Source organism: Schistocerca americana, chromosome 2, assembly GCF_021461395.2.
Source record: "Schistocerca americana isolate TAMUIC-IGC-003095 chromosome 2, iqSchAmer2.1, whole genome shotgun sequence".
NCBI lineage: Eukaryota > Metazoa > Arthropoda > Insecta > Orthoptera > Acrididae > Schistocerca > Schistocerca americana.
In genome coordinates, this window is record NC_060120.1 from 763619716 (window position 1) to 763635924 (window position 16209).

Below are 16209 nucleotides of genomic sequence, written 5' to 3' on the forward strand. Positions count from 1 at the left end.
GTAAAGAACATCATCTTTGCTTTGTCTTAATTTGTTATGCGATTTATTGCTATTGTGATCAGATGAAGCGCCATCTGTCCGACATTTTTTGAACGTTTGTATTTTTTGTTGTTGTTGTAATAAAACCCCATGTCATTCCAAGCATACGTGTCAATTTGTACCTCTCTATCTACATTATTCCGTGATTTATTCAGTTTTCAGATTTATACTGACTTTTTGATCACCCAGTACTTGAAAACTTTTGACTCTTGGGTTAGTGTTAAAAAACAAATTACACCATTTGGTCAGTCTTACACTTTAGTTACAACACATTTTACGTACGCTGTGAAGATATACATTTTACACGTAATTCAAGCAATTAGATCTTTGATTTTCTCCTTGCCGTCCATACAGTACCCAAACTTTCGTCAAATTGTCGATTTCATTTTGGTTTCTTGCATTACACAGTCACCTTGCTTATATGAAATATGTACATGTTTTAGTCTTACTGAAGCACTCTTCTAGCTCTATCTCCAACGCTCAAAGTAGCTAATCATTCAAGCACTACAGGATGTGGCGCTTAAATCCCGACAAATTTCGATATGAATTTCCCGCCATATTGTAGTTCCGCCGGAGGTCGCGACTGGCGTTCTTGAAAACCATAGGCAGTTAGTAAACAGCCAGAACCTCAAAATGGTCGAGATGTTGCGAACAAGTGCGCAGTACAACCGAAGAGCAACGATTATCGTTCGCCCACTGAAATAGTTCGAGCCTTCAAGTACCCGGTATCAACTGTTTACGATATTGTAGCCAAGTATAATGCTTCGGAGAAGTCTGGGGTTCACGTCCTAGGTGTTGTGTCCATTGAGGGTGATATCATACCGCGACGTTTCTTTGAAAATGGACAAACTGTGACAAAAGAAGCTTATCAGCAAGTTCTGACAAATGTCGTGAAACCGTGGATGGTAACTGTGGCCTCGGGAAGGCAATATGTCTTTCAGCAGGACGATGCACCGGCTCGTACGAGCCATTTAGTCCAACACTGGCTGTCGTCGACATGTTATGGTCAAAGAGGCACCCTAATGTCGCATCTCTACGCACTGCTATCGAAGCAGCATTCGCGAACATGGACAGCGCTGTTTTAGAGAGTGCATGCGATCACTTCAGGACAAGATTGGAGGCGGTCATCGCGGCTGAAGGGGCTTACATCGAGTAATGCTACTCTTCAAAGATACCACTACTTATCTGTAAAAGGATTTTCATTTTTGTTTGTAATTTGTTTAAATAAATTTGCTTTTACAAATGTTTCAATTGTCCGGATTTAAGCGCCGCATCCTGTACAGTACATTAACCGATAATACGAACAACTTCATAATCGTGTATGGCAAATAGGCAGCGGTCAGACACGTCGTCCATGCGGTGCTCCACAGACAGTGTGACAGATCTGGTCTCGGCCCAGCACACAGTCAGTAGTTTCAGACAAGGTGGTCGCCGCTAGATCGGGATGAAAATAGACTTATAGAGCTCCTGGTCCTCGCATACATTCCAAAGGTGCATGTAGACCGCCAATTTTTAGCTACCCTTACAACCGACGTGTGGAGTCCCTTCATGCAGTCACCTTCGTCTATAACAAGTAATGAAAATAAACGAAGGTCGTAATATTGGCTCTGTACTTGAACTTTTAGCTATAGATTAATTCTTACTCCGGATACTTGTGGACATATCCGCGCATCGGCGCAGGCTTTTATCAGCATAGCAGAGACAGTAGTGTCTCCGCAGAGGTTTCGCCTATTGTTGTTTTCCACGCTGTGTGTTGCAGAACAAGGCGGAAGAGCAGCGCACCATCACGGCCATCCTGTCCGCGTGCTCCGTGCTCTACACCGGCGCCACCGCACACAGGTTGAAGCGCGCCAACGGCGAGTTCATCATACAGGGCGGACAGCGTAAGTATTCCCTAAAATCCACTAGAGCCTCTGCAGTGTTTCATTTCTTGTCCTTGGCCAGGTAACACAGGCATGAAGAAACGATTAGCGCCATGGAGTAACCTACCTACACGTTCCATTAATCGAATCAAGCATTTCGATGTTTGATAACCTAACAGACACTATGACCTTTCGTACATTGCATCTCTCCGGTTGATTGTGACACTGTATTGGTCAGCCTAGCCCATATCTCGACGTTTCGCACCAGTACCTTAGAATCCGTGCTGTTCACGTCAACTGACAGACGACGTAAAACTGATATGTCAAGTCATTTATCCTGATTCAAAATCCTAGAATTCCCTGAAGTATAGTCTTCAACTAGCCTTTTTTTTCGCAAATATCCACGTCGTAAGTCCTTAATTATCTGCAAAATCTCTCTAGCAATGACGATTTTTCCGCATTGCTCCTTTGTCTCAAGGTTTCGCCCATTCAAATGTCTTTTCCCCATTTTTTAATAGTGCGATTCCCGCAAATCACTTCTGACTAATGCTACGACGATTTAACCAGACAGAGAAAGGTCGAGTACTTGATGCAGTCTTGTCACCTTGCGGTTCCTGACCTGCTCTTAGTGATCTCAGTGCCGACGGGGTGTTTAATTCTGAATCATCCTGCTTCTCAGTGTCTCATGAGTCGTTGAACTCGGGTGGAGGCAGTCAGAATTTAGGGGACTGGCGGCAGATGAAATACAAAAAAAAAATTTCAAATGTGTGTGAAATCTTATGGGACTTGACTGCTAAGGTCATCAGTCCCTAAGCGTACACACTACTTAACCCAAATTATCCTAAGGACACACACACACACACACACACATATGCCAGAGGGAGGACTCGAACCTCCGCCGGGACCAGCCGCACAGTCCATGACTGCAACGCCTTAGACCGCTCGGCTAATCCCGCGCGGCGAAATAGAAATGAGTATAAAATATGAGGTGAGTAAAGTAGGGAAACGCGGTGACAAGACGAATATTAAATTGTGATATGGTGAAAAGATGGTGACGAGGGTTTATTATGGTAGTGGCTCAGGTAGTTAAATTTAGCAATTGCTTTTCAATGGTAAGAAGCAGCAACTGTTGTATACGACGATTCATCTAATTTTCCATGATTTTCACGGGGAACAATCCAGAATGACGCTGCCCATTGTAACAAAGCTAGCGAGTACGAACTGGAACTGTTAAAGTGGACATGATTGTCAAATAAACTTTATCTATCTATACGAGCATTGCGCGTACTGTGCTGCTGAATATTGACTCTTCACATAATATTGACTATTTCAATTGAAGTGCATAATAACGCTCACACAGTTGCTATTTACTGTCTATACCGATTTCAACCATTCAGTGATTATCAGTAGTGGCCGATAGCTGCGTTAGAGTGTGATATGAGTGGACATAACCTCAAAGTTACTACTAGAAGCGTTGAACATGTGTTCACTCATGCCATACTCTAACGCAAGAAACATTATGTGCTATTTATGGTGAATGAAAATTTGAAATTTTTATAGCAAGTAAATAAAAAAGGTGTGAACACTGACTGGTGTAAACTTCATAGGGAAATTTAATGAGCTCACAGACGCTCTCCGCTTACAAAATGGAAAATATGAACAAATACATTTACCTTCGTAGACGAGGTAACTACTGTAATAACATAGAAACATATTTTCTCTTCTCCCTCAGGCGAGATACTTCGTATCCAGATAATGCCCCAAGAGTACCTGGACAAGCTCGTGGACCACAACCTGGTCAAGATATACGCCATCGCCAGTGTGAAGGAGACGCGTCAGACCTGGAGCGAGGAGGATGACTTCCCCTTCATCAACCCCAAACTGAGCATACAGGTGAGTCCGACAACAAGTCATCCATTAAGAACTCTGCGATACCGTGTTAAGACAAGTCCGCATGAGCCGTGTGTACCTGTCACTGCAGATCCGCGGCAGCTGCCAGGTGGGCCAGACCAGCCAGGCGACGTTCACGTTCCAGAACCCACTCAACAGGCTGCTCACCGACTGTACCTTCACCATTGAGGGGCCAGGCCTCAACCGACCAAAAGTCATCCCATTTAGGTGAGCACAACACATGTCAGGTGTATTGTTGCCGAGCAGGACAGTTATTAGTAGACGAATATTTTTAAATTACGAACTTACTAAAATCTCGCTCACTTGTTACTAACCTCACAGAAGAATACCAATTTGGATCTGTAATGTGAAGAAAAAGTGACAGTGATGTTATTAATGTTAACAATATACTATTTGATCAAATTTATACTGACATCTATGCGTAGTGCGGAACTGACCACTAGATGTCACCAGAGGCGGGCCCTCCAGTATAAAAGTAGTACTATATTGTCAAAAAATGGTTCAAATGGCTCTAAGCACTAAGGGACTTAACAGCTGAGGTCACCAGTCCCCTATATTTAGAACTACTTAAAACTAACCAGCTATGTTGTCAGTACAGAAGTAGTAACAGCAGAATGGTTCGGTCAGAAGAGCTCAATGACTTCGTACGCGGACTCGTCATTGGATGTCATCTGAGTAACAGATCAATCAGGGATATTTAAACCCTTCTAAAGCTGTCCAAGTCGACTGTTTGTGATGAGCCTCTGAAGTGGAAACGCGAAGGAACAACCACAGCTAAATCAAGACCAAGAAGGCCACACATGCTGACGGAGGGTCGTTATAAATATCGCATTAAATCAGAGGAAGGGACCATGGGTTTCAAAGTGTTACCAGCAATTCAGCTGTCTAAATGACTGTGCATAGGGAGTTAAAAAGAACTGGGTATATTGGTCGAGCAGATCCGCATGAACCACACATTTCTGAAGTCGATGCTAAACGAGTCTTGAAATGATATAAAGAGCAACATTACAAAATAGTAGATGACCGTAAACAAGTAATTTGGAGTGATGAATGAACGCTGCAACCTGTGGCAGTTCGATGGAAGGACTGGGCTTGTCGAATGCCAGGAGAATGTTACCTGACATCATGTGTAGTACCAATGGTATGGTCCCTGTATTGCGCTTAAGAAAAAACGTTAACAATATGAAAACAGTTTGCAGCACTGTGTACTGAGCACAGTAGAAGAACTGTTTGGAGAAAATGATAGTTTATGTCAGCGCGACAACGCACCGCCATAAAGCAGCATTTATGAAGAAATGATTTGTGGAGTGTGATATTCCTTGTCCATGGTACCGACGTGAATCCAAAGGAACACCTTTGGGAATATCAACTTCCCCATACCCCAACGTGAAACATCACTGTCTTTCTGGTTTTGGCTCTTGTGGAAGAGTGGGCTGTCTTTCCTCCACAGACAATCGTACAGCTCACGCTAAGTGTCCACAACAGACTTGAAACCGTCATAAAGGCGAAGGGGGGGGGGGTGTAGGTGTGGGGAACATACCTTATATTAATGTCCACTAATAAGTGTTCGAATACTTTTCATGAGATAGTGCGTTTACCTTAAATACAAAGCTAGAAATTTCTCAGCATGTGGGATTATCATAAACTAATAAAGGAACATGATTTAAAGAGACAACACGATTTTATTTCTTTTGATTGTTTACTATGTTCGATAGGGTCAAAAATTAATCCTTCTTCAACCACTTCGTCTGAAATAAAGCGTATTATTGAGCTATCAGCAACGAAAATCATAATATTGGAAGTGAAAAATAATTTCCAGTGCTCTCAAATATAGTCTTATTGTCAGTAGCATATTTTTCATTGAAACTGTAACAGATGTAACGGTGATTTTGTCATCATAATGCTGTAATAGGTGTGGGATGTGGTATACTCTTCTCTTCTTCCCACCACAAAATGAGCGCTATCAACTATTATAGAGAAATATACTCCTCAATATAGAATTCGAACCACGATACAAACTGGAGAAATATACTCCTCAATATAGAATTCTAACCACGATACAAACTGATTACTTCATATATCCAGAGTACTTATTGAGGTGAAAGTCAAATTAATTATGATGAAAGATTCTTGAACTAATCATAATTATTTGGAAATGTATTTTAAATTGAAGAAAAGTACTATAAATGCCTGAAATGGATTTATAACAGCTTATAGAGATGTTTTGATGTGCATGAACATACCTAATCGATTCACTTAAGAGAGATGTAAGAAGTAACATTCTGCTTTTAGATCACCACAAGTGCACCAACGTGACAATGATAATTTCGAAATGTTTATGCAACAAAGGTATATTTCAAAAGCTGTGTATATGACACAAGCACAATATACTTTACCGTTGCTAAGGTGAAGAAGATGATTATAAAACATGTAATACACACAAATTTTATATTACTGTTGATTTTTCAACAAACAAACTCAGTTAATTTTATATATAAGCAAATAAATGATGATTTATATTAATGAATAAGAAATAATCATCTAAGAGTCTGTGCTAAGTTATACACATATGACTAATGGTATAAATACGCGTCATTCAATCAAAATAATGGCAATTTGTGGTATAATTGTAAAGATGAACTACAGATGAATCAATTATACACTAAGCAGTGAAATGTTAAAAACATAATGTTCGTTCAAATGAAACAGGAAGATTTCAGAAGTCATTTAGGAAATTTAATGTTACATGATTCTATTTACTCTTCTAGAATATAACTCAAGATGGTATTCTTGAGAGTTTAATCGTGATCTCTTCCAGTAAGCTTATTGTGCTGCCCTTCACTGCAAAGCACAAAGTTTGGATATCATTTTCTGCAATACTGGTAGCTGTATGTGTATTTCCAGCAAGATGAGGAGAAAATGCATATTCAGGTCTGCTTAAGTTATCAAGTCGTTTGAGAAAGAAGTAGTCCTTAAATATTGTTTCAAAATTGGACAGTGTGAAATTTAAGACAGCAAACATAGATTAGTGAATAAATTCAAGACGTTGTAAAGGAGATACTAATGGTGTGAAAAATTGTGGATGAAGTTTGTGAGTGGTGGAGAAACTAACTGCAATATTCCTACTTTTGGATAGATTCCAATTTTATTTGAAATTATGAGTAGTAAGTTTGTACAAAAAACCTCAGGAAAAATACATTATTGTTCTAAGTTTAATCAATATTTCATGTTGGTGGCTAAGCGATGTTCTTTTCTATACACTTCCACAATGAAAGTCACAATGCTAAATATTTTCAGAATTTCAGATATTTATTTATGTAAGACATGTGCTTACACATGTAAAACAAATATTTTTCCGTTGTAATAGTTTATACATACTGGGTATAACCTTGTATCAGCTTCTAATTTCAGCGCTCTGCGAACCCAATAGGTTTTATTTTTTATTTTTTATTGCCATACCATATCCAAATCTTTACTAGTAACTTAAAGTGTTAGAAATGTGATATACTTGGTCGACTACTTTCGGTCGAGTCTTGGTTACAATAAGAAGTTTAATATAAACAGTAAGATATATACCTGAAAATGAGGCTAACATACATCCATAACAATAGCTGTTTGTTAGCCATGTTCGTCATTACTTGACTGCATGTAGATGTGAACCGTATTGTAGAGCAACCCAGAATAGTTTTCCAAACAAAGTCCATACGTGAAAGTGCGCCTCTTGTCGCAACAACTGTGATGAGTGTGAAAAACAAATAAATATTTAAAAACGTGAGTTTTCAATAGAGAATAATTGCTCGTCGTTCAGTCATTTGCCAACAGCTACATCACGAATAACAGCAGTCAAACATCACAGCAACATGCTGCAATATCTCATACATTTTGACATTTAGATTAATCTTAACAGAACAATATATTAAATCCATGCTCGAAACGGGTGGAATTGTTAAACTAAATCATAACACGGGCATAGCATAAATGACTACATTTTTTACTGGTTTTGGCATTTTAAAAACAATTAAAACTAGCTTTATCAGAGTTGCCATATTCTTCTATGGCAGTACATTTTTCTGATAACTGAGAGTATATAGGTAAGACGGCGCTTTTTACCATATAATATCTTTAATTATGGATCATCGGGAATCTCTCCAGATGCAGTTGTCGAAGTGGAATGTCGTTTTAGCGTCTGGCAGAGACGCCATGATAATTATTCTGCCGAGATACTCGAAAAATCTGATAATCTTGAAAATATCATGTCATTTCGAAGCTTACACAAGTTAATTTTTATTGTTTCATCAGTCTTCTGACTGTTTTATTGTGATCCACCACGACTTTCACTGCTGTACCAATTTCTACGTAAATCTCAGAATAGCACTTACAACCACTGTCCTCCATTATTTGATGGCTGTATTCCAACCCCTGTCCCCTCTTACAGCGTTTACCATCTACAGTTTCCTCTGGTACCATGGAAGTTATTCCCTGATCTCCTAACATCTCGTGCCAGTATTTTCCATGTATTCCTTTCCTCGCCGACTCTGCGAAGAACCTCCAGCTTATCAAGTCATCCTTCTACAGCGCCCCATCTCAAACGCTTCGATTTTCTTCCTTTCCGGTTCTCACATAGTCCATGATTCACTTCTATCCACGCTGTGCTCCAAACTATATTCTCAGAAATCCACTGGAAGTATGAATTAAGAAACGCCATCAGTCACAAATTTTCTTGTTTTGCTAAATAAACGATACATTTCGGATCCTGTGAGCTCATCATGAGGTGTAATTTGTCTTAATACATGATTAATTTTTTCTGCTGAATGAGTGAAATGCATATTCCACATAATCCAAGAAAAGCGTTTTTAACTTTTTAGCACCGTTATACAGTCTTTTCTCCATCCTGTTAATATAAATCACTTGACTCAAGAGGCACATGTGCGTACACATGTTTGTAAACACTTCTCAGAAATTTCTTCCTCAGATTAGGATCTATATTTGATACTAGTATTCTGTTAGCGAGGAGTGCCCTTTTTGCCTGTGCTATTCTGCTTCTTATATCATATTTGTCTCGCCCGTCATGTAAACTTTACTTCCGAGGTAGCAGAATTCCTTCATTTAGTCTTCTACGCGGCCCCCAATTTGTATGTAAAGTTTATCGTTGATGTAGTTTCGGCTGCTCCTCAAGACTTTCCTCTTTCTTTCGTTCATTCTCAACCCATATCCTGTACTCGATGACTGTTCATTCTATTCAACAAGTCATATGAATCGTGCTCATTGACAGGGAGAATAGCAATAGCATTATCGAACACTGTCATTGATATCTTTCGACTCCAGAATCTTTCTCTTATTCCGGCTTTACTCCTCGATGTTTAGATTGATCCATAGGTCTTACATCTGTTTTAATGCAAACTCCTTCCTACTGTTCCTTCTTGGTTCTTGTATATCTACCGTCTTTCCCTATAGCTAACCAATTTTTGTAATAATTTCATCCATCTTGCTCCATTTCGTGTTGAACATCCTATGGCGGCATGTTGATTATTCTTAAGACTAGCTGCATTGTCACGTCCACCGTCAGAAATGCCTCTGTGATACGTTTGTCTTCGTTAAAGGCAAACTGATAGTCATCAAGCAGACACTTAATTTTCTTTTACACTCGTCTATGTATTATTCTGATCAGAAACTTGGGTACGATTGTGCGTTACCTGAAGAGCCATCGGCTGCCTCCCTCCCCCTCCCCCCCCCCCAGGATCTTAGTAACTCCGAAGAAATGTTACTTATCCCTTATTTGATCGTAAGCCTTGCAACACCCTGTCAAACTCTGACTCTAATACTTGGTAGTCTATGTCTTCCAAACTCAAATCTACCAATCAGTTCCTCCCCTTGTAGATGCCTTTAATGAACTCTTTCTTTTGCACTCTCACTGTTGATTCCTCTGCTTTTCATTTCAATGAACATTATTTTAATTTTTATGTATACTGATTCTGTCTTTCCATGCCTATTTCCCTTAAGAGTTTCTCAGATTTTCTCCGCAGCCATGACGGTTTACCTTCCCTGTACTTAATATTAATTTCATTCTTAACTGACTTATACTGCAGGATTACCGCCTTTAGCTGAACGCTTTTGTACTTCCTTCTATCATAGCTGTATTGCATTACTTCTTTGTTGCTCAAGAATTCTTTCCATTCCAATTTCTTTGACTGCCCTTTTTAGAGCTGCTCGTTTCGCTTCAGTTGCACTACCTAGTGTTCTATTTCTTATCGCAGGATCTGCTGCCTTAGGGAACTTTAAACGCACACCATCATTGCTCCGTAGGTCATTGTTCCATTTCTTTCCACGCTGATTCATCCTGACGATTCTCTTAGCTCTTTGAGTAGCAGTGGTTTCTGCCTGAAACCACCATGTTATCAATTTTTTTGAAGTCCTAATGCCTTTAGCATGAAACCACTACCGCTATTGCAAGACAGAGACCTCAAGTGGTACACAGTGGTACCCCTACGAATGTAGTGCGTTGTAGCAGTCACAGCGTTCAAAGCAATAATCGGTGCGGAGATTGCACTCCGTGTTTGTAGGAGATTGTGACATGTTGGTGATGATATTGAGGAGATCATTGACGATGAAAGTATGTATGTTTAAAGGTACAGTAACGTAGGTTTGTACTGCTGCTTTTGTGAGTGGTTTCGAAATGAAACCACTGTAGCAGTAAGTGCTCTTGATATACATTTATTAAATTTTAGGCTCATTTTTGCTTGCTGTTTAGGACTATAATTTGTTTTAGGCATTATGAGCTCATGGAAGATTCGACGTGTGGGATGGTGTGTAGGAAAAACGGGAAAATGATTTCAAATATATCTCATGAAATGGCAGGTGGTTGAAAACTGTATGTGGCAGTGGTTCCAAAGTGAGAACGTCCTTAAAAGGACTGATTTTTCTCTTTTTGACAATTTCTATTTGTATCCGCTGCTTAGCATGATGATAAAGGATAATGTTGTGAGAAATACTAAAATCAATTTTTTATGTTGTTGGGAACTAAGGGATTAAACTTAAGCCTATTATCATCAAATTGCGATATGAATTTACCGCCCTCTCTTGTGACTGCTAGGGATGTGTTTGTTATTAACAGTTGAAATTTGTTGTAGACTCAGTTGGTCTCTTTCTTCTCTGATTCCTGCTACTGATCCCGTATTATCCCTCAGATCTTTCCCCTCCTTACGCAACAATAGCATTCCAGTCCCCCACGCTTATCGTTAGCATGCCGTTGCTTTTACACTACTGGCCATTAAAGTTGCTACACCACGAAGATGAAGTGCTACAGACGCGAAATTTAATCGACAGGAAGAAGATGCTGTGGTATGCAAATGATTAGCTTTTCAGAGCATTCACGCAAGGTAGCCGGTGGCGACACCTACAACGTGCTGACATGAGGAAAGTTTCCAACCGATTTCTCATACACAAACAGCAGTTGACCGGCGTTGCCTGGTGAAACGTTGTTGTGATGGCTCGTGTAAGGAGGAGAAATGCATACCATCACGTTTCAGACTTTGATAAAAGTCGCATTGTAGCCATTGCGATTGCGGTTTATCGTATCGCGACATTGCTGCTCGCCATGGTCGAGATCCAATGACTGTTAGCAGAATATGGAATCAGTGGGTTCAGGAGGGTAATACGGAACGCCGTGCTCGATCCCAACGCCCTCGTATCACTACCAGTCGAGATGACAGGCATCTTATCCGCATGACTGTAACGGATCGTGCAGACACGTCTCGATCCCTGAGTCAACAGATGGGGACGTTTACAAGACAGCAACCATCTTCGAGTACAGTTCGACGACGTTTGCAGCAGCATAGACTATCACCTCGGAGAACGTGGCTGCGGCTACCCTTGACGCTGCATCAAAGACAGGAGCGCCTGCGATGGTGTACTCAGCGACGAACCTGGGTGCACGAATGGCAAAACGTCATTTTTTCGGATGAATCCATTTTCTGTCTCCAGCATCATGATCGTCGCATCCGTGTTTGGTGACATCGCTGTGATCGTACATTGGAAGCGTGTATTCGTCATCGCCATACTGGTGTATCACACGGCGTGATGGTATGGGGTGCCATTGGTTACACGTCTCGGTCACCTCTTGCTCGCATTGACGGCACTTTGAACAGTGGACGTTACATTTCAGATGTGTTACGACCCGTGGCTCTACCCTTCATTCGATCCCTGCGAAACCCTACATTTCAGCAGGATGATGCACGACCGCATGTTGCAGGTCCTGTACGGGCCTTTCTGGATACAGAAAATGTTCGACTGCTGCCCTGGCCAGCACATTCTCCAGATCTCTCACCACCTGAAAACTTCTGGCCAATGGTGGCCGAGTAACTGGCTCGTCACAATACGCCAGTCACTACTCTTGATGAACTGTGGTATCGTGTTGAAGCTGCATGGGCAGCTGTACCAGTACACGCCATCCAAGCTCTGTTTGACTCAATGCCCAGGCGTATGAAGGCCGTTATTACGGCCAGAGGTGATTGTTCTGGGTTCTGATTTCTCAGGATCTATGCACCCAAATTGCGTGAAAATGTAATCACATGTTTGTTCTAGTGTAATATATTTGTCCAATGAATACCTGTTTACCTTCTGCATTTCCTCTTGGTGCAGCAATTTTAATGGCCAGTAGTGTAGATAACTGAAAATAGAAGCTCAGAAATTCATGCCCCGCGCCACCTGCTCTGTTCTCGGTTGCTGCGCCGGCGCGCCCCAGGGATGTGAAGCCGGGAGAGCTGGTGTCTTTCACGGAGACGTTCCGGCCGCGCAAGGTGGGCGACCGCAAGCTGGTGGCGACGTTCTGCTCGCAGCAGCTGCCGGAGGTGAGCGGCGCCGCCACGGTCAGCGTGCAGCCCTAGGGCCGGCTGTTGCCGCCGCCGCCGCTGCCGCCAGGGGCGCTGCGGGCGCGCCGCGCGGGCCTCTGCCGCCACGGCCGGCGCTACTGCTCGCTGTACGACCTGACGCTGCTCTGGAGGGACGCCGGCGCCGCCGCCCCCGCCGACCTCCGCGACGTCGTCGCCTCTAGATTCGCGAGCAGCCTGTCGCTCGACCACTATCATTGACGATACGCAGCTACTCCACAGCCCCGCCAGCGCCAAAACACCACTCCTTAATTGAAGCTGTCTACACCAAAAAACAGTGCTTCAAGCACTATTGTTATAGTCGTATTACTAACAAAGTAACACAAACATACAAGACTAAGCTGATACCACGAAAAATGACCTCTGCAATGTAAGGTGCATGTTGTTCGCCTAGGAAGAACTAATAACTAATACGCATAAATATCACTAATGACGTAGGCGAAGTGATTTCTAACGTGAAACGGCTGATTATGACCACTGAGGCACACAATGCGCTCACCAGCACTCGCACTCCATTCTCCAGAGAGAATGCTTTTAATGTGTTATTCAGAAGCTGTGCTCCCTCTTCGTCCTGCTTTCTACGCTATGCAGGCTCCTCCTTTTCACTTTTTATCTTTATTCCTTCTAGTTGTTGGTTTATGACGTCCTCTACCCATTCAGAATTCGTAAGAGACTTCTTTGTTACTGAAACGTATGTTTTTTGGTGAGGACTTGACCAGTTTGTAATAAAACTGCCAACAAACGTGTAACACATCTCGAGTGTGGGCTGCACGACTTAATATCAATTAATAGTCTATAAAGATCGCGCTATTATACTAGTAGCTAGAGGGGAGAATATTCATTTCAATCATCAACGTCGTAATGAAATGACGAAAGAGAATGTAGAATTAACGGGCAGAATGTAACACACATTTAATAAGCTTTAGAAGTCGTTATACATACGTCGAAATCATAAAATATGCACCGTTTTATTAGAAACATCGGAAACTCTGTGTTAGAAAACTGGTATGGTTACAGTTTTATTAGAAACGTCGGAAACTCTGTGTCAGAAAACTAGTGTAGTTATAATGCCGATCAGCTACCTTTCAATTCGTAGTCGTCAAAAACAAAGGACTACATACGCGGCTTTTGATTAAGTATATTGTGCTGCCCTCTACTTCCAAGACATACCAGGATATCGTGTTCAAACGTAATGACGGACCGAAACAGAGACCTAAGCTCTCGACCCGACTGCTGACCCAAGAAATTTAACCTAGAAAATGTTGTTCGAAACCTTCATTCTTAAGACTTCCTAAGCTGCTTAATTTTATTTCTCGCAAGATATTTACATATCAAGCTGCGAAATTATTCAGCAGAACCTCGTGTTGCTGTAAAGATGGGCCCTTATGCAATGTCACGGTCCTGCATTTCACGTTGAGATAAAACATTATTACGAAGCTATGACTGGGACGGCTATGAGCTAAATTGTTTCTCGGACATTTAGACTCTCCTCTAACTGCTATTGTTAATTTATATAAACATGACTTTCCCGTCACCCCATATGAGCTTCTGCAGTGGCTGCACTATATTCTGTATAATCTAACCAATCTATATATCTGGGTATGAAATTACACTTTTATGTTGTGTTTCGGAGAAGAGAAGCTTTTCATGACTTGAGAGCAAGTTAAAATCGGAACATCGAGTATAATTTTTTACAGTTCGCCTCATTTTCACCATCGGATAAGGAACAGAAAACAAGAACGTCCTATGCACTCTGAGTTTCGAGGTATTCGAATTTCGCAGTTTTCATTTCGCCGTACTGTTGGTGGAACTCAAGAAACACCGAAGGCTCTCTGCTTCTTTTATATGCAGAGTAAAATGCCTTCAGACAGCCGCGGCATGAGCGTGTTTAGTCTCCTGCTTATTTTTGTTTTCCTTCATTTGATAAATAATGTGGTCTGTTATCAGGTAGTAGAGTTATTTCAAAAACTGTTAGCCTTTCGTAACTGTAATCCTTACCAGAGAGTCTCAAGAATGCCTCATTCGCGCTGGAACTAGTTTACGTTCGTTTTTCTTTAAGTAAGAAATCGCCAATGGATAATCGAACTTAATTGTCACACAAACAGCTGGATAGTCAATGACATAAAAAACCTGTGTTAAAGCAGTGACAGGATACGCTTGTATTTACAATTTTCTTTCACGTTGAGATAGATACAACATTTTTCAGCAGACATGCGCTTCATCCGCGTAAGAAAATTTTTTCCATTGCATGCAACGTTAAATATAACCTTTATACAATTTATTAGCAGTACACTCATCTAGAACGTTTTTGTTCGAACTTCTTAATAACTTTTATCTCCACAAGGAATTTACTTATGTGAAAATAGGTGGGAATAAACTTCGTCCTAGTTTCACAGGTAGGTCAATAGAGATGAACGGAAGACATTGGTTGACAACATGTACTTACAGTCAGGTGCAAATAAATCTATTAACGAGGGGTAGTTTTTCATTATGCGGAACTTATAATTCTTGATGTTCTATATTTTCTATTATAATTGCATCTCATAACATCACTTTCCCAGCGCCCACAGCGTCCAGAAGCCAATAAAACGCTGAACAGATGGGTAAGTAGATATTAAAGCCATGCGTTTGTTACTAATTTCTTTCCACTACGATGCAATGAAAGCCAATTTGAGGTGTGAAGCAGAGACAGAAAAACAGATATTCCTGTGTGAATTCAGTATCCAGAGTCATGAGATCGACGCTAATTTTCTCAGAGTGAAGTGGAGTTAACATGTGTCACACAACAGTTTTTGGGGTTTACGGGCATACCCACTTACTCTAAAGAGGTGAAACGCCACGAAGTGCCTTCTTGCGATAGACTGATAATTCGTATACTCAACTGTGACACAAACAAATGTGATATTTAGCTTGCACTAGTGGCTGAATAATTAAAACACAGGAAACATCAATAGTTCGAGAGTTTTTCACACACCATTCGACTTAAGCTGCACATAGAGCGAAAACTTGATGGGAAAGGACACATTTCATCGATGACTAGCTTATATCTATTTTTGTAGAAACGTCGTTAGCATTTAACAGGCAATTAATCACTGTCGCACACTTACTGTTAATGTTTAGAGTTTGGTACTAATTATAGACGTGTATATGTGTAAATTAGGCTGAAATTTGTGTATTAAATCAATGCTGTAGATTAAAGTTAGAGTTGCAAACATATCTCATACCATAAGTGATATTTTTATCAATCATTGTATCAATTATAACACTGCCATTAACATTTAAGGACCTGCTTTCCCAGTGATCTTCAGTATGGTATTAATATCGCTGAGTAATAAAAGCAGCGTGTGTATAAACTTTATAACATAGGATTTTTGAGACGTGTATTTTATCTGTATAATCTAGTTTAAGGCTGTCACAGTAATTCGTGATTTTTGCAACATATATAAATGTTTAACCTGTAATTCAGTAAAATATGTTCACACCAGTCTTTATATATTTATCTTAATAGCAAT

At 40.8% G+C, this 16209-nt stretch overlaps 1 protein-coding gene across 1 annotated transcript in view; it reads left to right on the plus strand.

The window, feature by feature from the left end:
• The window catches only part of LOC124595799 (hemocyte protein-glutamine gamma-glutamyltransferase-like), a 172618-nt gene extending 159919 nt beyond the window's left edge, over positions 1 to 12699 (plus strand). The window contains exons 13-16 of the mRNA XM_047134687.1: positions 1799 to 1922; positions 3634 to 3794; positions 3883 to 4019; positions 12553 to 12699. Coding sequence (XP_046990643.1) covers positions 1799 to 1922; positions 3634 to 3794; positions 3883 to 4019; positions 12553 to 12694 — 564 coding nt within the window. The 3' untranslated portion in view covers positions 12695 to 12699. The remainder of the gene's footprint in view (positions 1 to 1798; positions 1923 to 3633; positions 3795 to 3882; positions 4020 to 12552) is intronic.
• The last annotated feature ends 3510 nt before the right edge of the window (positions 12700 to 16209 follow it).